Genomic DNA, 27957 nt, shown 5'->3' with positions numbered 1-27957 from the left:
TGAAAGTGTGTTGTTAACATTTCCAGCTGTGGTAAAGCTGTGTGTTTCTCTTGTCAGTTCTGCCAAGTTTTGCTTCATCCGTTTTGGTTCTTATGAGATGAAGCATCTGTGTGAATGATTGTTAGGTGTTCCTGATGGAATTAATTATCAACTCTTGTTAATATACAGTGGCCTTCATTTCTTGTATTTGACTTTGTCTGATAGTCACCTCCCATCTCTTTTGGTCAGTATTTGCATAGATTGTATTTTTTCCGTTTTTCTCACTCTTAACCTTTTGTGTCTGTGGAACTGAAGCTGGTCTCTTGCACAAAACATAGAGTTGGTTCATGCCTTTTTTGTTTTCCTTTTTTCTCCTTCCATTCTGGGTATTTTTGCTTTTTAACTGGAGGGTTTAATTCATTTTCATTTTAAGTAATTACTTGTAAGGAAACACTTCTCTCATTTTTCACGTTTTCTATGTGTTACATGTTTTTGTTTCTCATTCTTTTCCATTATTGCCTTCTTTTGTAGTGTTTTTTTTTTTTTTTAATTTTAAAAAATTTTTTGTGGTGCTGCGGATTGAACCCAGGGCCTTGTACATGCTAGGCAAGCATTCTGCCAACTCAGCTCTATCCCCAGCCCCTTCATTTGTGTTTATTTAATTTTTTTTCTGGCATGTTATTTTGATTCCTTTCTTGGCAATTGTTGAGCTTTTTGGATGTCTAGACTCCTGTCTTTTTTCAAATTTGGTAAGTTTTCAATGTTTATTTCTCTCTATATTCTTTCTCTTTCTATTCCCTTTCTTCTGGGACTCCCTGACGTGTGTGTTTGTTCTCTTGATGGCACCCTACAGGTGTCTTAGGCTCTGTTTCAGCTGATCTGTCCTCACATTTGCGGATTCTTTTGTTTGTTCATATCTCTTACTGAAACATTCCAGTGAATTTTTCAGTTCAAGTTTTGTACTTTTCAGCTCAGGAATTTGTTTTCTTTGAATAGTTTCTATGTTTGTGTTACTATTCTCTATTTGTTAAAACATTGTTCTTATGTCTTTTATCTCTTTGAGCATATTAAGACAAGTTGACTTTAAGTCTTAATAAAATTCAATCTGTGCTTCCTCAGGGACAGTGTCTGTCTGTTTTTTGGTACTGTAACAGAGTACTTGAGACTGGGTAATTTATTAGAAACAGAAGTTTTCCAACAGTTCTGGAGACTGGAAGGTCCAGAATCAAGCTGGTATGTGGGGTCTAGTGAAGACCTTTTTGCTGACCCGTAGTGGTAGAAGGTGGAAGGGGACAGAGTGAGTCCATTCTCACAATCTTTTTGTAGTGGCATTGATCTGAATACCCCAAAGGTCCCGCCTCCCAACAGGGTTGCATCTGAATCAAGTTGTCAGCACAGATGTTTTTGAGAAAACACATTCAAACATAGCAGAGAGTTTCTGTTAAAGTCTCCTGTAAAGGGGCCTTTTTTTTTTTTTTTTACATTTATAATTTTTTTGTTGTTGAAAAGTAGAACTTTTGGATATTCTGATGTATTAACTGTGGAAATCATATTCTTTCTCTGTTAAGGATTTGTTTTTGTAATATATTTCTAGTTGGCGTGAAGGGTTTGGCCTCTCAATTTTGGCTTTTGGCTCTGGTCTTCATTGGCCTCCCTGCAGTGAGTCCTGACTCTTCTCTGTCTGTGTCCTGAGCAGCTGTCAGCGTCTCCAAAGTTCAGCTCAGTCTCAGCTCCTCCCTTACCTCTTGGGTTTCCCTGTGTGGTTCATGTGTGATATCCGGATTTCTCATATTTTTGTCAGCTCAGTGGTGCGTTTGAAGTTGTGTCTAAAAAATACCATGTTATTCAGAGTGAGTGTTTTCTGTGGACACTGATTTGAGGTGTGTGATCTGCCCTGTGGCTGGCTCTCACCCATTGATGTGGCCTTCTCGCCCTCTTGGTAATCATCCTTCGTCATTTTACTGGAGTCCTGTAGCATTTGGCAGAGGCACTCCTTGGAATCCCTCTCATCTCAACTTTCATTGTGTGGTCCTCAAGGTTTTCTTCCCGTTTTACTGGAGGCCGTCTTCCTCCATCCATTCTCTGAGTGTGGGAATGACCTGGGGCTGGGTGCTGGGTGTCCTCCTCGACAGTCTCTCCCAGGTGGTGATGTGCAGTGTCAGGGCTCAGACACAGTCTGCAGACACATCTGTAGACACTGTCCCAGGTGGTGTCGTGCAGTGTCAGGGCTGAGACACAGTCTGCAGACAGTCTGTCCTAGGTGGTGTCGTGCAATCTCAGGGCTCAGACATAGTCTGTAGACACAGTCTGCAGACAGTCTCTCCCAGGTGGTGTTGTGCAGTGTCAGGGCTCAGATGCAGTCTGTAGACCTGTCATCCCACATCTGTGTCCTCATCTCTTAGGGCTGTTCTGAATGCTGTTCTTACATGTGCTGTTCCTCATTAGAAGTTGTGCTCACCTGTCTAAGACACTTACACTGCACAGGTCCAGCACGGAGCTTTCATTTCCATGCTTCCTGTCTGTTCCGTCCTAGTGTTTGCTCTCTCAGCAGACTAAACACTCTCTCAGTTGCTTTAAAAGGAAACCTAAGAGCCCTGCTCGACTTCTGCCTTTCCTTCATTCTGTATTTAATTTCTGAGAGAGTCGGGTTGTTCTCTGTCTAAAACAAGGGTCAGGAAACCTTTGTAGAGGACCAACTGGTGTTCTCAGCTTAGTGTGCCATGTGGTGTGCACTGTCACTCTGCCGTTGATCAGAAAAGCAGCCGTAGATGATGTGAAAGTGATCGTGTTGAGGTTGGGCTCGGTGCTGGCTCAGTTGGCCTGTGGTCATAGTGACTTCTGACCCACTCCTGCTCACATCCATCTATTTCCCTCCATCGCTACTGCTCACCTGCATTTCTTGACTAGACTGTCAGAGGTCTTCTCTCCTTCCTATCTTCTTCCCATTTGTTCTTTACCAACACTTAGGGTCGTCTTAAAAGTAGAACTCAGAAGCTTTACCTGATCTCCTAGTGCTGTGTTAATCAGAGCTGCCATTCCTTGCCTGACCGCAGCACCTGCTCTTACTTGGGAGTTGCCTCACTCTCATCCTGCTGTTCTGTGCCTTCCTGACCAGTCCAGTCACACTGGTCTCCTTGGTGGTCTGAGTCTGTGCTGCACTCCAGGTGAGTTTGAATACCCAGTCTTCTGTTCTCCTGTTCCTCTCTGACTCAGGCCAGCATCTTCTCTTCTTAGAGTACTGCAGTGCTTTCTTCCTGGTTATTCCTGTCCACGGTCCTGTCTCCTTTAGATTATCTTCTGTGTTCCCAGACTGCAGTGCAAATCTGTTATTTCTGTGTTTAAATAATTTTAGAAGCTTCCTCTTCTTCCAGGATGTGTGAGATCCATGTGGTCTGAGCACACCTTCCTCCCTCTTTTAGTTAAGTTTTTTATTTCTATGTCCAGAAGATGTGACAAGAATAACGGAGAGGAGGAAAAGTTCATTTGGTCAGTGTCAGAGTTTCTGTCCACAGTTGGCCAGCCTTGCAGCTCTGAGCCTGAGGTGAGGCAAGACACCAGGTGGAAGGGCATGGAAGGGAAGAGTCAGGCTGTGGCCAAGGAAACAGAGAGAGCTCCACTCGCCAGGGACCCAGAGGCACCCCCAGTGACCCAGCCTGCCTACAGTCACCACCCAGTTAATTCATGTCAGTGTATGTATTAATCCACTGACTAGACTAGGTTACAGCTCTCACCCCGAACATTCCTGCTTGTCTTACATATGAGCTTTTTGGGGACATCTCGTATCTACCACAGCACTCCCCCTATTCACCTCTAACAGCTTTTCACTTGTCTTCCCTGGCCAGGCCAGTTTATCATCCCTAACATCTGGCCCAGGCGCCATCTTGTTCAGGCTGCCGCTCATGAGTTCCGAGCCAAACTGTGTGGTTCTGTATTCCCGGGTTCTTTCCTTAAAGCTTTACCACTTCATAGTGGGTGTCCTTGTGGTGCTTTAACTGGATCAGAGCCTTTGAAGAGGAGGGGAATGTGTTATATTAGTTTTCTAGCTCTCATGCCTTACATGAACTGAGTTTACTGTTCATGGAAGAGAACTTTTAAGCTTTCTCAAGGTCGCAGAGCCAAGTTAATGGTGGGTGTGATTCAATTTTTATGTAGCAATGACCTGGGTTCCCTTGGGAGGTAGTAAATTCCTGGCCTGATAATTTCTGCCTGAAACTCTGAGGCTTTTAAGAATATATAGAGGAGTGTCTACTGCCAGATTTATTTATTTATTTATTTTTAAAAGCCTCGGGGAACATAGCCATGGTGATTCCTTTTTTTTAAATTTATTCTTAAGTTTTAGGTGGACACAATATCTTTATTTTACATTTATGTGGTTCTGAGGATGGAACCCAGTGCCCTGTGCATGCTAGGCGAGCACTCCACCACTGAGCCACAACCCCAGCCCCACGGTGATTCCTCCATTTTTGTGTAGCAGCTTTAGTGTTAAAAGAGTGGCACAGCTGCTGGCTTGGATGGAGCGTGCACATCCTGAAGTCCAGAAGTGTTTCTGTTGGACCTTTACAGAAAGTGTTCACTAACCTGCAGTTTAGGATAAGATGAGGGATGGATGAGGAGGTCCCCGGGTGTCTTGCTTGTGTCTAAGATTCTGAAATCCACTGGACAGGAGAGAGAGAGAGGAATTTGGGATCATGGGCAGTACTGATCTTCATCACCCCGGGATAACTGCAGCTGGACAGCGTGCATGTGGGTCTGTGTGTTCCAATGGTGGCTGGGAAGCACTGGACCAGAGCTGGCAGAATGATGAGTTGTTAGCAAGTGTGTCGCAGATGCCACTCATGTTTGCGTTCTTGAGAGTTTGTGCATAAACTGGGAGATGAGGTGGCCTTCACCTGAAGAAATTTTTCTGTTGACGTTGGGGAGAGGTGAGTTGAAGATGTCTTTTCCCCCTGTGGGTGCTGGAGCTGGAACTCAGGGAGCTTAAGTTATAGGCACTGGACCACTGAACTGCTTGTGTTATAGGTGGGCACTCCACTACTGAGCTGCTCGTGTTATAGGCGGGCACTCAACCACTGAGCTGCTCAAGTTATAGCAGGCACTGGACCACTGAGCTGCTCGGGTTATAGGCGGGCACTCCACCACTGAGCTGCTCGTGTTATAGGTGGGCACTGTACCACTGAGCTGCTCGTGTTATAGGCGGGCACTCCACCATTGAGCTGCTCAAGTTATAGCAGGCACTGGACCACTGAGCTGCTCAAGTTATAGCAGGCACTGGACCACTGAGCTGCTCGGGTTATAGGCGGGCACTCCACCACTGAGCTGCTCATGTTATAGGCGGGTACTGGACCACTGAGCTGCTCATGTTATAGGCAGGCACTAGACCACTGAGCTGCTTATGTTATAGGCGGGCACTCGACCCAGTTCCTGACCCTCCACTCAGGTACAGCTCCTAGCCCAGTGCTGCTCTGCCAGAGCACAGGATCTGAGGAACGTGGTTCCTTGTCGTACAGGCACCATAGAACACGTAAACTAAGAAGGCTGTGACCTCAGTAGGAGTGACGATCTCCTGGGACACCATTGTGTATGTCTGCTATTGGCTGTCATTTTGTGGTGTCTGGCTGTGTTTTGTCACATGGAAGAAAGGCAAAGATGACTGCCTGTTCCTTTATTGACAACACAGAAGGCAGACCAGTGAGCCGGCCCCATGCTGCTTCTGTAGTGTCAGGCTTGGTTTTAAGTGGGAGGCATTGAGGGTGCCCATGGCAGCATCACCTGGGACTGAATGCGGAGCTGCCTGTCGGAAGAGCTGTTTTGTGCCATGTGACTGTTGTGTCTCTGCTGTTGTATGGAGCATTCTGACCAGCACACAAAGGTTGGCAGCCTAGTTTCTTCCAGCTTTAAAATGGTCCTTGAGTTATAGAGTACCTGCTGTTTACTTCATCTCCTAGCACCTGTTCATCTTGCATTCTGCCTTCATATCTCCCTGGAGAAAGGGGTGAGGCTGTGCCTGTGCTTGCCCCTCACCAGCCTCTTCAGCCTCCCTCTCCTCACTCCCTCTCCTCCCTCTCCTCACTGAGTGGGTGTGAATTCCATGCATCTGTTCAGAGCATGTGGAGAGCACTGTGTGCTGGGCACATAGTAGGTGCTCATCGTGTTTCATTTTTCTTTTTGGAGCTGCTGGGGATTCGAATTCTATCAACAAAGGTTTCCTTGTAGTGGTGCCACGTTCCCTCCACTTCCTTTGGCTTGCATTGGTGGTGCCGAGGATGGAATCCGGGGCTTATGTGTTGCTGCCCTGCTCCCCAGCACCAGCCAGCCCACGTCCAGCTGCCATCTCACCCGCTGCTGCTCACCCTGGTCGTGTGGGAGGGCAGGTGGGCCATCAATTGTTCTTGTGTGGTGTCCTTTACAGGACTCAGTCTGATGTCAAAGACAGGATTTTTTAAAAAAAATAATAATTTAAAGATGGTGATATTATCATTGGAGGGAGTGTGAGAGAAATTGCCTGTTATTTTGAACAGTGTATCCCTCACCTCTTTTTTTAAAAAAATATTTACTTGTTAGTTGTAGTTGGACACATTATCTTCATTTTATTTATTTATATGTGGTGCTGAGGATCGAACCCAGGGCCTCCCATGTGCCAGGCAAGCGCTCTGCTGTTGAGCCCCAGCCCCAGCCCCCCTTACCTCTTTTTAAACAAAGTATTTCTCTCTGCCTTTCTCTTCCAGGAGGAAGAGCCTTGTGAGAGCAGCAGTGAGGAAGAGTTTGGTGCTGGCGAACATCAGGGCCCGAATTCTGTTGTTGATGTTGAGGATCTTGGAAAAGTGATGGATCTTATGAAGAAAGAAAAGGTATTGTTCTTTGGGAAGTGCTCACTGATCCTGCCGGCGGCTGATCTCCAGTGTTCTGTTTTTCATGTGGTCCGTCAGAGCTCACAGTGAGAGTCTCCATTCTCTGGTTTCTGTCTTGATAGTTTGACAATTTTTTTTTTTGCCACATGCAGGAGTTTTGTGGAACTTGTTTCTTCTCGGCCCTGTAAAAATAGACTCCTAGGAGGATAAGCAGGGGGTGGGAGGAGGACAGAGGAGAAGGTGGACGGTGGATTGGGTGGGCCTCGCTGTCTGAGGGTTTGTGTGGACTCTGCTCAAGTCTGCTATGTTCTATACAGGCCAAGAGGTGCGGGGCTCTCGTCTGGCAGCCTGGGTTGCAGCCTTGAGATCAGCATGGGGGGCTCTAGGAAGACGGAAAGTGCTGGAATGGGCTGGGAGTGCTTAGGGGTAGGTGAGAGTGTATAACCTATTAGGGTTTAATGTGGATTCTAATCATCTGCAATTTAAATAATACATACAAACCTAAAGACTAAAAAAATGAGAGTTCCCTAAACTGAAAATACATCAGATCTATAAGCCTTGGAACAAAGAAGATGTAAATCTTTTAAAATCTGAGAAAACCAGGGAAAAACCTATACAAAATCAAGTGACAGTTCAGTAAGGCAGCAGGATGTAACGTGAAAGAGTTAATAAGCTTTGTATTTCTATGTTATAGCCCGTGAGAACTTGTTGTGAAAGAAATGTTGCATATAAAATAGCCACATAAAAATATAATCACCTAGGACTTGATTTAGAAAGAAACACCCTAAGCCTGTATTTTAAAGCTTAATATATTCATGAAAGTATCAAAGTGGACTTGATAAAGAGAAAGACATACCTTGTTTTAGGTAGGGTAAAGATGTCGTTTCTTTTAAATTACACATAAATTCAATGCACCAACAAACATGCAAGAATTGTTAGGAAAACCTTGGCAGAAGTAGTAATAAGAAGGACTGACCTTACCAGAAATGAGTAGGCAATTCTCAGAAGTTCTGCCAGCAGAGTCGAAGGTAGGAAAAGATGCTCAAGTGCACCCACTGCAAGGGAAGGGCAGGTGAAAACCACACTGGCCTGTTTATCATCTACCAAGTAGCACAGTCCCAGAGTGGGACAGCGCCCCCACCTGTCCAGTACTTGTACCTTGCAGGCGCGAGGCCGGAATGGCTAGGGCGTTGCTTCAGAGTCACAGGGACACCAACCCAGGATCTGTTGGTTCAGGCTTGTGCTTTGCTGTGAAAAAGCAGTGTCACCAGTACAGACCGCATCAGACCAGGTGGTGCAGTGCAGCCTGTTGGCAAATAGCCTATCAGGCACTGTTCCAAACAAACCGCTCTGCCCACCCCTGGGACACTGCTGAGCATCTCAGGAGGTGATGGGATGGGTCCATGTGAATCAATGTGATTTCCAGGCCATGTGGGGTTTGCAGTGGAGGCTGAGATGGACTTGGGATTTTAACAACAGCTATTTATTGTATATTTGCAAACATGGTTTGAACGTGTTCAGGTGGGTGCGTGTGTACGTGTACATGTAAATAGTATTTTCTAGCTGTGTTCTCGGAAAAGAGTTTTATGTTCACAATCAACTCTTGCAGCTCAGTTCAGCTTAGTTTGTGTAGACAAACTACCTGGGTTGGTGTTACACGCCCGTGCTTACGGCAGGGTCCTGCCTATGCTGTCCCCACTTCAGGGCGCAGTAGATGAACCCTGAAACAGCTCGTTGAACAACTAATCACCAAACACAAAAAATGTGGATACTGCCAGAGGGATATGGGAAACAACTAGAGGGTTCCCCTTAGGCCAAGTTTGAGAAATTTGAGATTCAAAAAGATCAATGAACTAAGGGTTGTGTTACATCCAGTCTAAAATATCAATCCTTGTTTGACTCACAGGAGAGGTGTGGAGGTTTCTAGATGATACAGAATGCATGATGGAGTCGAAAAATTACCTGTTTCAGTCTCCAGTAAATAATTGATTTAAGCAAGGATTTGGGCAAAAGGTCTTTGCAGAACAGATATAAACATATTTCTTTTTTTTTTTTAAGGAAGTTTTTTTTACACAATACATTTGTTTGTTTATTTTTATGTGGTGTTGAGGATGGAACACAGGGCCTCGTGCATGCTGGGCGAGTGCTCTACTGCCGAGCCACAACCCTAGACCCATAAACATATATTTCCCAATGTCATCCCAAAGAGTAATCTCCTGGAAATCTACCGCCGAGCCACAACCCTAGACCCATAAACATATATTTCCAAATGTCATCCCAAAGAGTAATCTCCTGGAAATAATCCCTCTCAGATTATTTTCTAATTAGAAAGGGAAAGTGTACCTTATTAATGGACAGATCAGGTGATTCCCACATATATCTAGCAATCAAATTTATCCTCCTCCTTAATGGTACAATCTGACCTATGTCCTGTTGTTTATTTTTATTTTTTTTTTTTTTAAGAGAGAGTGAGAGAGGAGAGAGAGAGAGAATTTTTAATATTTATTTTTTAGTTCTCGGCGGACACAACATCTTTGTTGGTATGTGGTGCTGAGGATCGAACCTGGGCCCCACGCATGCCAGGCGAGCGTGCTACCGCTTGAGCTACATCCCCAGCCCCTGTCCTGTTGTTTAGATGTGAGCTGTCTCCCTAGGGTTCTTGCAGGACTGCCGGAGTGGCTTGCCAGACTCTAACCAGTCTGTCCATCCTACCTTGCAATGACTGGGTGGTAACTGGGCAGGTGGGGCATGGCTAGAGGAAGTGGGTCACTGGCGCTGTCCTTTACTGAGTCTAGTGAGCCCCGTGGTGTTCCCCTCACTTTCCTGTGCATCCCTGCTTTAGGGGTACTTACTTTTTCATATTTCAGGTGAGAAAGTTGACTTTCAGAGTCAGCAAGCAGCTTGCCAGACTCAGGCAGAGTGTGTCAGGTGCCCTGGTGGCTTGTGTGGTTGGAGCGCATATTTCTAGAGCCAGGACCTGGTGTGTGGATGCTCCTCTTGACTGGATGTGGCCTCCTGGTGGCGCAGGTCCGGCCAGGCCGAGGGGGCCTTCTGCTGACTGAGCCCTCCTGGTCTGCGATGGTCTGTCCACTGCATATTGCTAAGTCTGGATTTCATTCTTTTTACTTTCAACAGAGAGAAGAGGAGCAGCAGGAAGAGAAAGTTCTGTTCGGGAGCAGAGAGAAGAAGGAAGGCCGTGAAGGGAGAGCCATGCTCACGCCTGCTCTCCGGGAGGCCCTTACCAAGCAAGGTGGAACCCTGGGGCTGTCACAGGCTATGCTCAGGCACCCAGCTTGATGCCCAGGGGAGGGGGCACAAAGTAGGGCTCACCAAGGGGGAGGACACAGCCTCCTTCTGGTCAGCTCAGCAGCTGGTCATGAGGAGCTGTCGGGGCAGCCCTTGTTTGTAGGTCTCACTATTGTGCTGGTGATGGGGAGTGGCACTTCTCTGGGCAGCGTTCGCGCTATCAGTGGCTCACGTGTGCACATGGACTTCCTTACCAGCCACTGGTGTTAAGGGAGGGTCATGTGGTATGGCATTGAGCTAGTGAGAAGTGTTTTTGGTAGAAGGGTCACAGCTGGGGTTTTGCGTTCATACCTTGTTGACTTATAACCATGGTTTCTTGTAGAAGAAGAGTAATGAATTGGGAGTCTAGAGATTGACCTTCCTCCCTGTCCTTTGCACCCTTCATATCTATGAAGGGCCTTTGATGTGGCAGTTCTGGTAACGCAGAGAAACAGGAGACAGCATCTCCTTCAGGGGACCATCAGTCTGGGAGAGGGTGCAGGCCAATATTTATATGATTTAAATAATTTTATTGCACTAGACTATTTCCACTTAGGCGTTTTGTGGTAGATTACGACTGCTGTTGTGCTGTTTGTGTTCTGCTTTCCTGTTCTTGAACTTCCTTTTTCTATTTTCCAATTTTTTTAGATTGTTTCCTTGTGACCTGTGTGTCTTGTGCCTGTCGGCTTGTCAGCTTTAGCACTTTGTCATTTGGTGGTTGCTCAAGGTTGGACACCACACCTCTTTATCACATTGGAGTGTCCTTTTTTTTTTTTAAATTAAAAATTGCCTTTTTATTCAATATAACATGAGTTTTACAGAAGTTAAGGCTGAGAAACTTGAAATACAGTAGTTCAACAGAAACTTATAACTTTTGGAAAATATTTGTTTGACCTCAAATGGAACATTACTCATATGACTGAATACATAACAAGATGATAGTGCTTTTCATGTTTTACAAAAAACTTTTTTTAAATCAATTTGTCATTCTGTCTCTGATTACATTCTTTTAATCTGAGGAGGTTAAAAGCAAATAGTTTTTAATCTTCTGCAATCATGGGTAGAAGGAATTCCCTCAAAAAAGAAAGCAGATATTACTTTTGCTTAATTAATGTGCTTTAAAAATATGTTGAAGCATATGAGCATTTTTCAAAAATAATTTAATAATTACTGTAACTTAATAATTGGCATCAGTTAAATCTTCTCAAGATACACTTCTTATTTGATAGAATTTTCATAGTGAACTGATTTTATAATCCCTGTTAGTTTAACTGGGCTAACTTAAAGTGAAATCAATGAAGAATATTTTATTACTTTTATATTTATGTGCATTAATTATTTGCTTCCAGAAGAACTTAGAAATGCCAATTACATAAGTGTCTAACATTTCAGTCTATAATTTGTGATGGATAAGAAAAAAGCAGGACTTTAGGATATGTATACAAGTTAAATAAAAGAAACCCTGGCACAGTTCCTGAACTTCAGGAGAACCAAGGTGCTGCCATTGGATGCCACACGGGAACCTTATTTTCATAGTCAATGTGTAACTGAATATGTTTTTCTGCCTCTTCTGTTTGTTTTGGAATGTCCTTCAACCTTGACTTCTGTTTATCCTTCTCTTTACAATGAATGCTATCAGAGCAGTCAGTTACTTTTATGTTCATGGTGCATGGCACAGAGAAGGTCATGAAGAAATCAAGGAAGGCAAAGTTTCTATAGTTCTCTAACATCACATCTTTATATAAGTTTTTCTGAGCAGGCTGAAGGCATGCCCACTCCTCTTCAGTAAAATCAATGGCTATATCCCTGAATGTTAACAGTACCCTTGCCTGGTTTTCAGGAGTAGCATTACTTGAGATCCTCAGTTCCTGCACATCAGAAAAACCTGTGACTCTGAAGTCTGGAGTGTCCTTTACGGTAAAGGTTGAGCACCGTAATCTGAAAGTTTGAAATGCAAAGTCTGAAACTTTTTTTTTTTTAATAATTTTTTTTTTTTTGAGAGAGAGAGAGAGAGAGAGAGAATTTTTTAATATTTATTTTTTAGTTATCGGCAGATACAACATCTTTGTTTGTATGTGGTGCTGAGGATCGAACCTGGGCCGCCCGCATGCCAGGCGAGCGTGCTACCACTTGAATCACATCCCCAGCCCAAGTCTGAAACTTTTTGAGCCACCTGTGTGGTGCCACAAACCACACCTGATCAGTGATGGGTCTCCGTCCAAAGGCAGGGGCACTTACAGATTACTCTCAGGCTGTGTGTGCAAGGTGTTTACTAAACATGCACGAGTTTCATTTTTGCACTTGATTCTCATCCCTGACATATCAATGTACATGAAAATATTTCAAAATCTAAAAAAAATATGAAATCCAGAACATTTCTGGTCCAAGTATTGTGGTTAAAGAATATTTCGCTGTGTCACCCATTTGGTGTGGGGGGTGCCCTTACCACAGTGAGCTCTGTCTCCCTTCTGGACCTCTGTGCAGTGGTCATTGTGCTCTCCATTTCACACAACATCGTATTGGTTTAAGGGGTTGCTTATCTATTAAGGATTTACATAATTTGAAAGGCTCTTGAGTTGGGAGTGTGGCTCAGTGGCAGAGCGTTTGCTCATTGTGTGTGAGGCCTTGGGCTTGATTCCCAGTATCACCCATCAAGAAAAATAAAGAGAGGCTGGGGTGTGGCTCAGGGGTAGAGTGCTTGCCTAGCATGTGTGAGGCACTGGGTTCGATTCTCAGCACCACATATAAATAAATAAAGGTCCACTAACACCCAACAAAGTATTTGAAAAATAAAAAAGAGAGAAAGAAAAAAGACTGAATTAAATATTCTGAAAAAAGAATTTTTAAATTTTACTCATATAGATACCATACTCTTTAGGTCTGTGATCTGTCTGACATCTTTTCCATTCTTCCTGAAGAAATTCTTTTCTTTTTTAATGATGGAGGATCACTCCCGGGCTTCATGCATGCTAAGTGTGTGCTCTGTCCCGGGCTGCACCCCAGCCCAGAGAGAGGGTATCCTAAATCTGCTGCCTGTTTTCTTGATTTCCTTCTTTTCTGTTAGTGCTGGGGATTGTACCCGCCTCACTCAGGCTGGCTCCTGAGAGCAACCGTGCTTGTCTCTGGAGTCACTGACTTTTGTTGCCTAATGTTTCATATCCTAAAAACTGTGGTTCTCATATTTTGCCCACTTTTTGGTGTTTCCAGTGGAATAGTAAATCCTCTGTTGTTCTGTCCTGGCTGGGACCAGAATTCTGTACTTTGAGTTTTAGCGTCTATGTACAGTTGGCTCATCTTGGCATTGTGGTTTATGATATTTCTTTGTCCTGTAATTTGCACATTTTTAAACCTAAAAGTGGAATTGTATAGAATATTGTGTATCTCGGGAATGAGAGAGTTAAATAACTAATAAATTAGAGCATGATTTTTATGCTAGTAGCATTAACAACATAGTGTAGGAATTCGAAGAGTGGACCTAAAGTTTTCTTTGGTAGTCTTTTAAATGCTAATTCTGCACCAGAGATTATTTATTCGGTTGGACTTGGTTCCAGTCCTCAAGTCAACAGCAGTGCTTGGCTTATGTGCAAGATTTATGATCAAGCCCTGTGAACATGGCCCCTAGAGACTGTGGGTGCCACGAGTAACCAGCCCTGATGGCTTCTGCTTCACCCAGACACTCTCTCTCCATTGGCCTTATTTGTCTGCAAGTCTCTCTGTGCCAGAGATTCAAGGTGACTGTGACTTGCTCTCAAAGCGTCTGAGAAACTGCTGAATGAATTCTGAAATCAGAGTGTTCTGCTCTTTGCCCTTCTAGCTGTTTAAAAAGGAAAGACATCCATGCTTTCCATGTCTTATGTGGCTCAGCAGTTCTATACCTTTTTTGGGGGGGAGCTGGGGATTGAACCCAGGGGTGCTCTACCACTGAGCCACATCCCCAGCCCTATTTTTTTGTAACTGCTTTTATTTTTTAAATACATGACAGTGGAATGCATCACAATTCTTATTACACATATAGAATACAGTTTTTCATATCTCTGTTTGTATATAAAGTATGTTCACACCAATTCATGTCTTCATATATGTACTTTACATAACGAAGTCCATCACATTCCTCCATCATTGCTACCCCCCCCTGCTCCCTCCCTTTCCCTCTCACCCCTCTGCCCTATCTAGAATTTGCCAATTCCTCCCATGCTCCTGCTCCCTTCCCCACTGTGGGTCAGTTACCTTATATTGGAGAAAATTTTTGCCATTTGTTTCTGTGGGATTGGCTAATTTCACTTAGCATTTCTTCTCCAACACCATCCATTTACCTGCAGATGTCATGATTTTGTTCTCTTTTATTGCTGAGTAATATTTCATTGTATATGTATGCCACATTTTTAATCTATTCATCTACTGAAGGCCCAGTCCTATTTTGCATTTTATTTAGAGACAGGGTCTCACTGAGTTGCTTAGGGCCTTGCTAAGTTGCTGAGGCTGGCTTTGAACTCAGTATCCTCCTGCCTCAGTCTCTTGAGCTGCTGGTATTACAGGCGTGCACTGCTGCGCCTGGCTGGCTCAGCAGTTTTAAATGTAAGTTTGCGGAGGTACTGAGAATGCACACTTGGTTGCAGTTCCTAGAATTTGGGGCAGTGTTTCTTTGTTTCAATCTCCATTGACAATCTGGTTCTTCATTTTTTCCTCAGATTGCGGATGATCGCCTCCTGGGTCATTCATGGGAAGCATAATCTTCTTTTGGCTTTAGGCCCTGGTGGGTGGTCCTTTCCGTCTTGCTCCCTGGGTCCTCAGGGAGTCTCTGCTTCCCAGGTCCTCAGGGAGTGTGTTCTATAGTTGTTGGGAGCAGTCTCCGTGTGTGTTGTGGGTCAAGTTTGTTCATTGTGTGGTCAGAGATTTTAGAGCTGTACTGAGTTTGGCCTGTGAGCTCTGTTAGGTACTGAGAGTTTAAAACCTTTGTGAATTTGGATTAGTTTGTTGTTTCTTTGAGTGTGTCATTAAATGCATGTACATTTAAAATTATTTATTTATCTTCTCAATTTGGCAAATTAAACCTTTAATATTTTCTGTTTGCTAAATTTGAATATCACCTTTTGCTGTAAGACTTTGGATGAGCTCAATCTGTGTTTCTTGCTTTTCCATTCAGGTTATCAATTGATTGGGAGCCATTCCGGGGTGAAACTTTGCAGGTGGACAAAGGTATTGTATTTGTTTTAGTTCAAATATTATTTCTATCATATGCAGCTTTTATATGGATGTTATATGCAGTGAGTGCACTATTTATAAATATAGTTTATAATTAATAAGACGAACAGACTTTTGGATGAAAGTTTTAAAATAAATGTTGGTAGACGTAGGACCCATGTCCACCATCCCAGTGAAGATAGAAGTTATTCTGCTCACCCCAGTGTGGATTTCTTTGTGCCCGTTTCGTCACCAGGGGCTGTGCTTTTGCTGCTGTTATGTTTGCCTTGCTCACGTTTCTGTGGCTGTGGCACCAGGTCCTGTGTTGTCTCCCACGAATGGCTTTAAGGCCACTGGCCGTTCCCAAGGGGCGTCTATAGTATAGAACCCCTGGTACACTCACTTCTGCTGCTCAGTCGTAGCCACTGTATTTTATCTATTGACAGATATTTGGTCTCTTTCCACAGTTTTTTATCTATTGACAGATATTTGGTCTCTTTCCGGTTTTTGGCTATCACAAATAAAATGGTTGTGAACATTCCTTGTTCTTTTGAAACCTTGGTGAAAAGCATGATTTGTTAGGAAAATAACACTACTATGGAGAGGCCGGGTGGAGGTTGCTTGAGCCCATGAGTTCAGGGCCAGCTGGGCAATGCAGTGGGACCCATGTCAAGAAACAGAAGATGTGGTCCTGCTGTTCTGGCTGGGCACTGCCTCTACCTTTCTTCTCTGTGCCTGCGGGTCAAGGTCCCCGGCTCCCTGGCAGTGTTTTGGTGGCCCTCTTGTGCCTAACAGGAGACCCCCTTGTCTTCTCCTCTTACCTGTCTCCTGGTTGCCCCAGGCTGCAGCTGAGCTTTGCTGGAACCCACAACCTTTGTGCTCCTCTAACGGAGCACCTTCCTTGGTCCCTGTCGTTTCCAGGGCGTCGCATGTCGTCCATGTGCTCTCTTGCGTCCTTTGGGTGCTCTCTGCTCCATAGGCTGTTGCTGTGACTTGTGGACGTCCAAGAAACTCTTCCCATTGTGTTTTGTTTTTTTTTTAACTTTCTAATCCTCTACCTTTATCCTAAGGTACACGAATGTTCCAGCAGATGACACCTCTGTCACCTTCTGTTATCCCTTCCACTTTTGTGACAGTATACTAAACCTTGTTAATTAATTACATACTTCTCATATCCCAAATTCGTTTTTTGCATTCCAATGATTTTTAGTAATATCAGATTCAAATGCTTTCTGTTCATAGCTAGTATTTTGTAACATTCTTTTTACTACTGCTATTTCAAGTTTACAGGTAATACAATATTACATACATAACTTAAAAAAATGGAGTTTTGCTCAAGATAAATGTAGAGGAGGAGGCCGTCTTCTGTTTAGTGTCTGGGGCCTCTTGCAGAACATGCGTGTACCACTGCACCAGGGGCGCAGTGGAGCGCCAGTTGCTTGCCTGGGCTCCTAACAGAGAAGTCTGGCCTCGGGAGGTGTGAGGAGACAGGTGCCTTTTTACATGAGAGGGAGAAGGACAGCAGCTTGTGGGTGTGTGGGGGGAGAAGCAGGGACGACCCCAGCCAAGGCATGAGGGTAAGCTGACAGAGCGTATCACGAGAAAATGGGAATGGGTTGTCCTGGCAGACAAGCCAGGTCTCACTTTAAACTAGAACAGACATTTTTCCCACAGTGCCACTGGGGGGTAGTGATGGGATGTCACAGAAAAGAGGTCTGTCTCCAAACCCCACGTCCTGTTGAGACCTGCATTCAGCCTCAGTTCCTAGCAAGGCTTGGAGATCCCATCCTTCAAACAGCAAATGGGATAAAGGGAGTGGTCAAGAGAAATTCTGTGGCCAACCTCTGGTGACAGTCTGTCTCCCTGTAAAATCTTAAAATGACAGACAGCTCTAAGACAGCTTGAACATATAGCCATCACAAGGTAGGCTTTTCATCCTTGGGCTGTAAAGTCGTTTACAGTCTACACAGTGGCAGTGACAATCCTTGGAACAGGTTCATCAGGGAGAACCATGTGCCCACGTGTTCAGCGCAGAATGTCTAGGCCTCTTCTCGGAGGCCTGCAGTGGCTCCCACCCCTCCTGCTCAGCACCTGGGATCTGTAGGGCTCCTCGCTGTCCGCACTCCACCCTTGGTCTTCGCTCGTTAGTTAGCAGTGTTGCTCGGGCAAAACTTTCCTTTCTCTCATCTCCCCATCTGTTCCATGAGCAGGTATCTCCTCCCACACACAGAGTCTGACTGCTTTTCTCCACTGAGGCTGCTGCACCTTGGTTTGGATCACCTGCATACATCCCCACACCACCTCACTCTACTCAGTCTCTCTGCTCTACTCCTAGGCTCCTGCGCGGTCTGACTGCTGCACAGCAGCCAGATGGAGGCCATGTCGCGTGATCACTCATTGCCGTAGGGTGCTGTGGTCTCCCCTTGCTCCTGGGGCGTACCAGGGGTGACCCCATCAGAGAGCCCTGCCCTGGCCTCGTCCAGGCAGCAGCCTCCCCACCCACCAGGAGCCACCCCTTTGTCCTTGGTCCCAGCACTTGGCCTTTAGACCTTGCAGCACTTAGAGCTGCTCTCCTCCTCGTTCATTGCCTGTCCCCATCTCGCTCACTTCCTCTTCCCAGCGTAAGGGTTTTGTTTTATGTGGCACACTCAAGAGTCCTGGCATGTAACAGTTGCCCAGTGAAGTTCCTTGGGGGACAAATGATAGAAGGAAGCCCTGAACCCAAGGAATGTCCTGTTTAGTATGGTTCTACGCACTTTTCCCTGCTCTTACATCCACACCTCAAGTGCTGTAGCTTTTCTTGGGGGGGTTCTTTCTGCTGCTCATGCTGGCCCATTCCTTCATCTTAATTTTCTCCTCCCCATTCCAGTCTCTACCCGACCAAATCCTCATCTGTATCAGTGAGGAAAACAGAAACTCCTTGGGTGTATTTTAGTAAGAACAATGAGGTGAATTAAGTAAATGCTTGCAAAACGCCTGATAGGCCGGGAGGAGTGGAGGTCAGGGTGAACTGCTTCTGACTCCAGGATGCTGCTTCGAGGGATCCAAGCTGTGCCCATCAGCTGCCTGGGGTCTGCCTTGGGGAGTCCTCCAGCCGCTGCCCGAGGGCAAGCATCTGCTGTAGGTGCACCTTGTTTATTGGTAGAGTCTAAATGAGCAGGCTTTGGGCGAGGGAGTCTGCAAGGGTTTGGGGCTTCCCATTCCTGCCTGAGGGAGGTAGAGGCTGGGCTTCAGCAGACAGTAGCCAGTATAGTCTGCTCTGGACCTCAGTACCCATGCCTGCCCTTCAGCCTCACCTGTACAGTAGTCTAGACAGTATGTGGGCCTCTGCCCTCTCTGGTGCAGGTGTCCTTGTAAGGGAGAAGGTGTTCAGGCTCCTCTTTGAAGTGTCTTGATAGCCTGTGCTTTAGCTGACTGCCATGGACCCACCTGAAATAAGGCAGGGCAGAGAGGAGGGAGCACTGAGGGCTGGGGAAGGCCTGCCAGGGTGCCACTGTCATCCCCTCATGCCACGCCGTCGCTTGGTCATTACTGGCCCTTGTGGTATCCTTCACTGCTGGTCAGGCGGTGCTCTGTCTGCCAGGGGAGGTGAGCTGCCAGAGACCTCTGCTCCTATCCCTCTCCATGATGGCTCCTGTTCTGGGAGTACTGAGGTGTTGCAGTGGCTTTGTTTTCTGTTGACTTTGTTTTCTGTAGGATCCCTGTAGCCGGCACACCAGCTCTTTGGACTCTTGGTCTGTGGCATTTGGTACTGCACAGAGCCAGGCAATGGTGCTTCTGTCTGGAGAGTCCATGATTTTCCTTACTTGTGAGCTGAGGAACCGCCTGGCAGAGGGCACAGGACCCAGGTCAGAGAGCCTGGCAGGCAGCCAGGCAGCGTCCTCATGCTGCCTCCTCTGGAGGTGACGTGGGCAGTGCTGGGTGCACAGCAGGTGCATGTGGCAGCTGAGGAGCCCCAAGTTGGCCAATAGTGCCAGGGCCCGGGATGGGCTGCCAAGAGATCTGAGGCTGAACCATGCTCCTGGGGCTGCCCCAGGGAGACCTCCGCTTCTCATGGTGCTCATCACCAGCAGTGCGCCTCTGTCTCTCAGGACTCTGCTCAGCGGCTGCTGGCTGGACATGCATTGTCCTCTCTGGAGGGCCAGCCCCATGCCTGTCGCTACAGGAAGAGAATTTGTGGTTAGATTTTAGAAGTGGCAACATTGTTAGCGGAGCTTCTTTGTCCTATTGTATGACCAGCATCCCAAGGAACCTGGCTTCCTGCCCTTGTACCCAGCAAATGAGAGACCTGGCGTCCCTTCAGAAAGTATTATCTGGACATCCGCCTGGGCTCTCTCTTGTTGTTTCCTTAACCTGGCTGGGTTTTTGGGAACTGAGAGGGATGTTTCAAAGACATAGTGCTTTTTATCAGTCCCCCTTTTCTGCAAGGATGGCACATTGGGTAATCCCCAGTCTTGTAGAAGGGCTGCTTACAAACCCGCTAGCCTCTGCCTGGAAGGTCCACTTTTCTAATCAGGAAATGAATCTGCCTTCTATGTGGAGGAAGGCATCTCTTCCTTCAAAGGTGTTTGGAAGTAAAGCTGGTGGACAGAGATCTGTCCACATGCCTTGCCCTGGAGGGAAGCGCTCTTCTTCTTAGAACCTGTGTAAACCAGAGTCAGCCCCTGAGGCTGGGAGGTGGCAGTGCAGTGGTGATGTGTTGCTAGGCTCAGGTAGGATGCCCCACGCCTGTCTCCAGCTCTGTCCAGTAGGATTACTGCCCTGCAGGGGTGGTCAGTACTGTCCTCCACACAGCATGCTCACCATGTGCTCTCTGCCTGACCTGAACTAGCCCTGAGTGATGCAGCCAGTAACCAGGTGCTGCTGTTAGACACTGGAATGTGGCTGCCGTGAGTGAGGAATGGACCTGTTCAGCCAGGAAAGTGTGGCTCCAGGGGTCCTGGTGGAGGAGGACCTAATTTGATGAAACCACGATTTCATTTGATAGTCTCTAGCCTATGGATGGGACATGCAGTGTGTATCATTGTGCTATTGTGATACAAGAACACATCCTTGATCTTTGTTTTGTGTTCCTGACACAAGAGCTTCCAGAGTCCTTTGTGCTTCTTGAGTGACGGAGGCGGGAAGGACTCCTTTGTAACGAGTAATGTATATGTTACAGCTTGTGTCAGTGCTCTGGATGCCAGCTGAGTGTCTAGTGATCCAGCTGAGACAGCACGTCTGTCCAGAGTTAGCAGTTGGCCCCATGTGTTGAAGGCTTAGCCTTGCAGGACTGCCCACTTCAGATACCCCACCAAGAGGCTCCTCGTACTGGACACCATGGTTGGCTGAAAGGGGTCCTCAGCAGTTTGCTTATGATATGTCTGGATATGGTTTGCATTTGGTTTATCTTATTTGTTTCCCTGAGTTTAATCTGCAAATTTAGGACTCTCACAAAATTTGAGAATTGATTGATCATTGTTTCTTTTGATGATTTTGCTGCATTCCTCTTCCTACTGAGCTCCAGGAACACAGGCAATAGCTGTTTTGACATTCTTCACATGTCCTAGAGGTGCTGGCCATGCTTATCCAGACCTCTTCTGGTCTTCAGAAGGGCACTGCCTTTCTTCTTATCTTCCTTTTCCTCTAGTAATAGCTGCTTTGAATTTTTGTCTGGTTCTTTCAATGTTTGGGTCATTTCAGGTATGCAGACATTTATGGCTTTCTCCTTGAGTCTCAGTTCCATTGTTCCAATCCTTTTATGTCCAGGACTTCATTGAGGTTTCAGTGGAAATGTGTAGTAAAACCAAAGAAGATTGCTAAGCTTTTTTGAACTCTTGAAAATAAGCGCTTTATTCATTTGTTTGGAAGAGGTTCTTCCCAGATAACGTATAGGTTGGGGCGGGTGGTCTCCAGCTTCTGTGGAAATGCCAGGCCAGAGGAGAGGGTACCAGTCCACCGTCTGCTGACAGTGTGAAGGGCTGGTGCGTGGTGCCGCAGCTGGGAACAGTTGCCTTCTGGGAAGTAGCCCAGCAGTGCCAGAGCGTGCCTGGTGCCTGGTGAAGAGGCCACGGCGGGGCTTACGGTTCAGATCCCTTGTCCTCAGAACTTCATTTACCTTTGTTTGTCATTAGAACAACATATTCTTATATAAGAAAAAATATATAACAATTAATATATAAACAATGTAATAATTATTTTTATAACATAGAAATTTGGGTATATATTTTTGATTTTTTAGTACATTGCAATCAAGCTGTATATGCAATTTTGTATCAGTTGTTTTCATCCAAGATGCATTTTCCTATTTGTGTAATTCTTAATGACTATAATTTTTGATGACTGTGCCGTAGTTTAATTCATTAGTCACCTGATGCTGATGACATTTCCAGTTTTCCCTACTATAGATTAACTGTGGAAAATGAGTTTTTGTCACTATATGAAGAATGAAGTTTTATTTGCATTTAGATTATTTCTTTAGAAAGAAGTCCTAGAAATGATATTAACCAATTCAAAGTGTTTATTTGGCCATTTATTATAACTTTCTGTGAACTGTTTCTTTAAACTTTCGTGAAGTCTAGATCTCTCATTAATTGAACATATTTTTCTAATTTGGAAATTGCCCTTTGTTATTTATTTTTTTATTTTTTATTTTTTTTTAAAGAGAGAGAGAGAGTGAGAGAGGAGAGAAAGAGAGAGAGAGAGAGAGAGAGAGAGAGAATTTTTAATATTTATTTTTTAGTTCTCGGCGGACACAACATCTTTGTTGGTATGTGGTGCTGAGGATCGAACCCAGGCCGCACGCATGCCAGGCGAGCGCGCTACCGCTTGAGCCACATCCCCAGCCCTGTTATTTATTTTTTCTGTTGCTGGGAATCTGCCCCAAGGCTTTGTACATGCTAGGTACTATACTGAGCTATACCCTTCCAGGCCTGTTTGATATTTTCTTTTCTTTTTGGTACCAGGGATTGAATCCAAGAACATTTAACACTGAGTCATATCCCTAACCCTTTTTGTTTTTTATTTTGAGGTCTCAATAGGTTGCTCACAGCCTTGCTAAATTGCTTAGCCTGACTTCAAACCTGCAATCCTCTTGTCCTGAGCCACTGGGATAACAAGGACCATCATATCCAGCCCCTGTTTGATTTTTGGTATACTTAATTTTTAAAAAAAAATTTAATTTGTTCACCTTTGTGATTTTTGCCTTTTTTTTTTAAACCCATGGATTTGGAAAGCAGTAATTTCTGTCTTCATTTAGATTTTTAAAATGGGTTCTTTAGTCAGTTTGCAATTTATTTTGCTCTGGAACATAAAATAAATATCTAAATCAGCAGTCCTGAGGTGTTCTTGAAGAGTCGGACAGTGACTGCTCTGAAGCACTCCCTGGTCTCTTGTGGGTCATGTGATCTCTGTCACCTCTTCTGTTGTAGCACAGACCCAGAGCAGCCCCCAGAGCAGGTGAGCAGATGGGGCCTGCTCCAACTCTGCTTCACTTACCCCTGGATGGTCGGCTAGGTGTGGTCTGTGGGCAGTAGTTCATTAATCTCTGAACTGAGGTCTTTAGCTTCCTCTCAAAAATCAGAGTTGGAAATTTCACCCTACTTGCAAGATAACGAATCATCTGGCACAGTTTCATGGGTGCAGGCAGAAGACTAAGCCTCTGGTCAGACATAGGGCTGTTTCTCACTCTTGAGTTGTAGTCCCCACAAAGCGGCCCCAGGAGGGCCAGGTCACTCTGCCCAGGCCTTCTGGAAGGGGAACCTAGACAGAGCAAACAGGAACCTTTGATAACTGCCAACAGTCCTGGCTGACTTGTGCCCACTGGGACTATTTCCTTAAATGGTAACAGGCAGGAGACTCGCCTGCCATCTGCTCCAGAGGGAGATACTACTGTGTCTGTCTCCTAAAGGGGCCATTTGCCAAGCTGAGAGTGTAGAATGAAGGCAATAGGTGTCGCTGTCTATAGTCCACTTAGAAGAAGACCAGTGGAGAATCCGCTCCCAGCACTCCATGAAGACAGCTTCTCCCCAAGCCCATGCCACAGAGCCTTGCGGGAGTGAAGTCCTTGATTCATTCAGTGTGACTCTGCTGGGCTAGGATCATGGGGATTGAACCTAAGGATGCTTTGCCACTGAGCTACATTCCCAGTTCTTCTTAGTTTTTATTTTGAGACAGGGTCTCAATTAGATTCTTAGAGCTTCATTAAGTTGCTTAGACTTGCCTCAAACTTGGGATCCTTCTGCCTCAGCCTCCTGAGTCCCTGGGATTACAAGCACGTGCTGCTTTCCCTTGAAGATTAGAATTCATGCATCAGTGAATCCAAAGCTATCTCTATATTTATTTTCTCCATTTATAATAAATGCTTTTGATTCTGAGCATGTATATTGTTCGTAGGTCTTTTCCTTTTCAATGCAGCCTGCGTGTGGAGTTTTGAATGGAGAGGCACCTTCAGTGTAGTGTCTGGGGACTGCTAGTGTGCAAGGTGCTGTAGCACCAGGTTCCCTGCTGTCTCTTTCTGGTGCACCAGGTGCTGTAGCACTGTGGTCCCTGCTGCCTCCCGCTAATGTGCAAGGTGCTGTAGCACTGTGCCCTCTGCTGCCTCCTGCTCAGTGCTTGGCAGCCCCGGAGCAGAACACAGGATGCAGCCCTACTGAGCTCTGAACAGTGGAAAGAGGAGGGCTCTTTGCGTTGGGCCCTAGGACTGGAGGGACAGTGCAGCAGCAGGGTGTCTTACATCCCCCACCAACAAGAAGGTGGCATCCCCGACCTAGCAATGGAGGCCTCGCAAGGCTCATTCCTTTCCTGGCTGGTGCAGTTCCTCTGAGGTCCAAATTATCACAGTCACTGGGCCTCAAATCCTCGGCTGTCTGGGATGCTTCCTTTGTCCCCTCCTGCCCGGGGAGTGACACCAACGACACTCTGTGCCTTCCCTTCTCCTCCCTGGCCTTGGAATCTGGCTGCGATGGCCTCTCTTCCACAGCCTTCCTGGGGCTCCACCACTTTTACTTTTGCTGAAATCAAGACTGTCCTGTGCGGAGCTTCTGGGTGCATCTTTCTGCCGATGCCTGGATAGCTTGATCTCTTGATTCCAGGCCTGAGCTGACTTTTCAGGTGGCCCACTCCCTGCACTGAGGGGTTTGTGTGTTCTTACTGCTCAGTGCTGTATGCTTTTGTCCCTCCCATTAAACAGTGTTTCTCTTGGGGTCTTCTGTGTCCCACGAGCATGCTGCTTCCCTGTAAACTCTTTAGAACGTGTTCAGATTCTGTCCCTTCAGTCCACAGGAAATGATCTCTGAATGCATCCCCTTTCCCATCCTCCCTTGTTCCCAGTGGGACCCTCTGGCATCTGAGTGCGGCTCTCATTGCTCAGGAGCTGTCTTGCTGTCCCCAGTGCTGTGTGGGCGATTCTGTGGCTTTGTATGTGGGGGTGCTAGTGGCCCTCCTGTGGTGTTACCCATTACTCAGAGGTAATGGGTCAGAGGCGTACTTCAGGGGGTTTAAAGAGCCCAGGCAGGACCCGAATATCACAGTGTACAGACTGTAGAGTGTTACACCGTGCAGAGACCAGCAGGGGTACCTGGAACTCGCGGCTTTCCCTTAAAGGCAGGACGATGCCTTGGTGTTCTCTTTCTCTTCTCTTTCTCCATGGTTTTGCTCTAGTGACCTCTGGCTTTTGCTTGTCACAGTCAATGCTCCGGGGGAGAGGAGGCTGCTACAAACACACTTTCTATGGCATCGAGAGCCACCGCTGCATGGAGGCCACCCCGAGTCTGGCATGTGCAAACAAGTGTGTCTTCTGTTGGCGGTAAGTGGATGTGTAGCTGGGGGCCGCGCCGCCCCGAGAGGCCTTCCTGCCCAGAATCGAGGGCCTGTGTGTGGGCTGCTCTTCTCTTGAGCAGGGTAATGGGAGGTCGTCAGCTGCTTCGTTGTCAGCAGAAGTAGGTTTTAGTGTACAGGTCTGCTGCACTACATCTTCGTTAATACTAATCAACTAATACTCATTAATACTAAAAAGCTCATCAATATTCAGTGCTTTATATGTCTTTAATTATAATTCTTTACCTACATTTCATAGATTTCTATTGGTAATATGTTAATTATTATTCAGTTAGAATATTTACTCATTTCCATGTGAATTCTGTGTAACTCAGTGGGTCAAAATAAGTTATTATTAAATAAGTGTTACCTGTAATTAGGTTTTAGGAGGTTATGTTTTTGTTATTCACTGTACACCCAATTGTTTCATTGTTGCGGAACGTGTTCTCTGTAATACAGAATTACTTGAAATTTATTGAGAAGTACTGTGTGCCTCGTTACGTGGTTGATTTTTAAAACTATAACTGTACATGAAAAGTCTAAAACCTGTGTGTCTGATTAACTGCATGGAGTTCTTTTGGTTTTTGGTACTTGCTAGGTCTTTCTCTTTGCTTCCTTTGTATAACTTCAACCTTATATTTCAGGCATGTTGTTCATAAACGAGTGTTTGGATCGATTTTCTTAAACTCAACATTATTGAGGTCTGATTGACAGATGACAAAATGTTCCTATTTACTTAAACCTAGTTTGGCAAGTTTTGGTCAGTGTGTGCCTGTGGGACTGCAGCCATGTTCCATGGAACGTGTTCTTCACCCTAAAGCAGCTTCTCTCACCTTACCTGAGCCCCAGTCAAACTGATTTACTTCCTGACAATACGTATTATTTTTCTTGCATAAAAACGGAATTGTCTGCGTTTATGTGTGTAGTTTCCTTTGCTCAGTAAAATGGTCTGAGCACCTTCCACGTTGAGTGTCCACATTGAGTGTCGATACCTCGTCCCTTTTGTTGCCAGATAGTCTGCTGCATGGTCATGCTTCAGTTTCTAATCTGCTCATCTCTAGGTGAACATTCTGGTTGATTTCTTGACACATCAGGGAAAGAAAAGCACAGGCCAATACCCTTAATGAACTAGGGAGTAGAAGTCCCTTGAAAAAATATTAGGAAAATTTATTAAAAATATGTTAATCTGATGTGCACCATGATCAAGTGGGCTTCATATCAGGGGTGCAAGTTGGTTCAGCTTGCCGATCACTTCATACTGTTTCCTTTTTTTTTTTTTTAATTGTTGATAGATCTTTATTTTACTTATCTATTTGTATGTGGTGCTGAGAATCAAACCCAGTGCCTCACCTGTGGCAAGTGTGCTACCACAGAGCCCCAGCCCCTCCTTTTTTTTTATATTTAGTTTTTAGTTGTAGTTGGACAAAATACCTCTGTTTTATTTTTATTTATTTTTGTGTGGCGCTGAGGATTGAACCCAGGGCCTCACATGTGCTAAGTGAGCGCTCTACTGCTGACTCTGCCCCAGCCCTGCTTCCTTATTGAAGAATAATGTGGCCTGATTTAAAACCCTTGGCTTTCTTTCTGAGTTTGCAAAACTGGCAAAAACCCTGGGATAAGTAACAGATGTTTTTGGGAAATGACATTAGTGTAGCCCAAGGATAGTATACTTTAGCCTTATGGAAGAATGGTTCAAAGTAGGTTTTCCTTTAATTAAATATTTATGTGATTGCCAGAAACAGCAGTGGTCTTTGTGTGGCCAGGTCTATGCATCTATGAATAAAAAAATGAATGGCCATGAAATAATTTCTTTCATAAGAGTCTTTTTTTCCCCTTGCCTAAAGGAAAATGAAAATTGTTAGAGATAACCAATAATCTGCCTTTAGAAATACAATTTTGAATAGATCTTCTGAATAGGTTCATTTAGGAAAAGGACTTATGGTTTTACTAAGGCGGGGGATCATGAAGACAAAAATTTTGTTATTGTTATTGCCTTTTCTCACTTTAGAATGGGGACTAAAACGAGCAATTTCTCACTGAAATTTAGATTACTAAATGCTATATTAATTTTCCAAATTCTAATTAGACCTTGCAAAGGAGAATTTGTCATAGCAAACTTATTCCAAGACAAATTTGTTTTAAGTTTATCTTCAAACTGAAATTTTAGAAAGATCATGAGCCAGGGAATGCAAATTATTCATATATAATCTCTTTCACAATTTTTTTTTTTGTGTGCTGGGCACCACAGCATACACTGTAATCCCGAAACTCTAAAACAATGAGGCAGGATGACGACAAGTACAAAGGCAGTATGGAGAATTAGTGAGACCTTGTTTCAAAAAAAATAAAAAGGGCTGGGGATGTAGCTCAGTAGTAGGGCAACCCTGGTTCAATCCCCAGACCTTGTGCATGCTAGACAAGCCCTTTAGTGTCCTTAGATGTAAGAAAGCTTTTTAAAAGTTCTGAATTCCAAGATGAGTATTTTAATGACCTTTTAAAAAATGGCTTTCTACAGATCATATTAGATGTTCCCTGTGCTTTATGAAATTTCCTTTGCCTCAACTACTATAGTAATACTACCATATCAATCTGTTTTAAATGGAACCAAATATGTAACATGTGTAACCAAAGGTAAAATCTGCATTCAACTTTAGGGAAAAGGCCATGAAAATACAAATAAATGCTAACATTCAAAAAAATAAATAAATAAATAAACCCTTGGCTTTCAAACCCTCTAGTGAGTTTCTGTTTCAGTTATTGCAGTTTGGTCTTCCTGGCTCCGCACCTCTGCTGGCCACCATTTTGTCTGTGTATCTTTCACCGATGCCCTGCCTTTGTTGAGGCGTTGCTCTCTCGTCTCTCCCACTTG

At 45.0% G+C, this 27957-nt stretch overlaps 1 protein-coding gene across 4 annotated transcripts in view; it reads left to right on the top strand.

Moving 5' to 3' along the window:
* LOC101974766 (S-adenosyl-L-methionine-dependent tRNA 4-demethylwyosine synthase TYW1) overlaps positions 1-27957 on the top strand; it is a 106766-nt gene that overhangs the window by 12118 nt on the left and 66691 nt on the right. For all 4 annotated transcript variants that reach the window (XM_040278227.2, XM_013360085.4, XM_005328544.5 and 1 more), the window contains exons 7-10: positions 6705-6827; positions 9963-10077; positions 15256-15308; positions 24959-25077. In XM_040278227.2, the coding sequence (XP_040134161.1) occupies positions 6705-6827; positions 9963-10077; positions 15256-15308; positions 24959-25077 (410 nt within the window). The remainder of the gene's footprint in view (positions 1-6704; positions 6828-9962; positions 10078-15255; positions 15309-24958; positions 25078-27957) is intronic.

Source organism: Ictidomys tridecemlineatus, chromosome 10, assembly GCF_052094955.1.
Source record: "Ictidomys tridecemlineatus isolate mIctTri1 chromosome 10, mIctTri1.hap1, whole genome shotgun sequence".
Classification (NCBI taxonomy): Eukaryota; Metazoa; Chordata; class Mammalia; order Rodentia; family Sciuridae; genus Ictidomys; species Ictidomys tridecemlineatus.
Note: the sequence above shows the minus strand (reverse complement) of the source record. Positions and strands in the feature narration are given on the sequence as shown.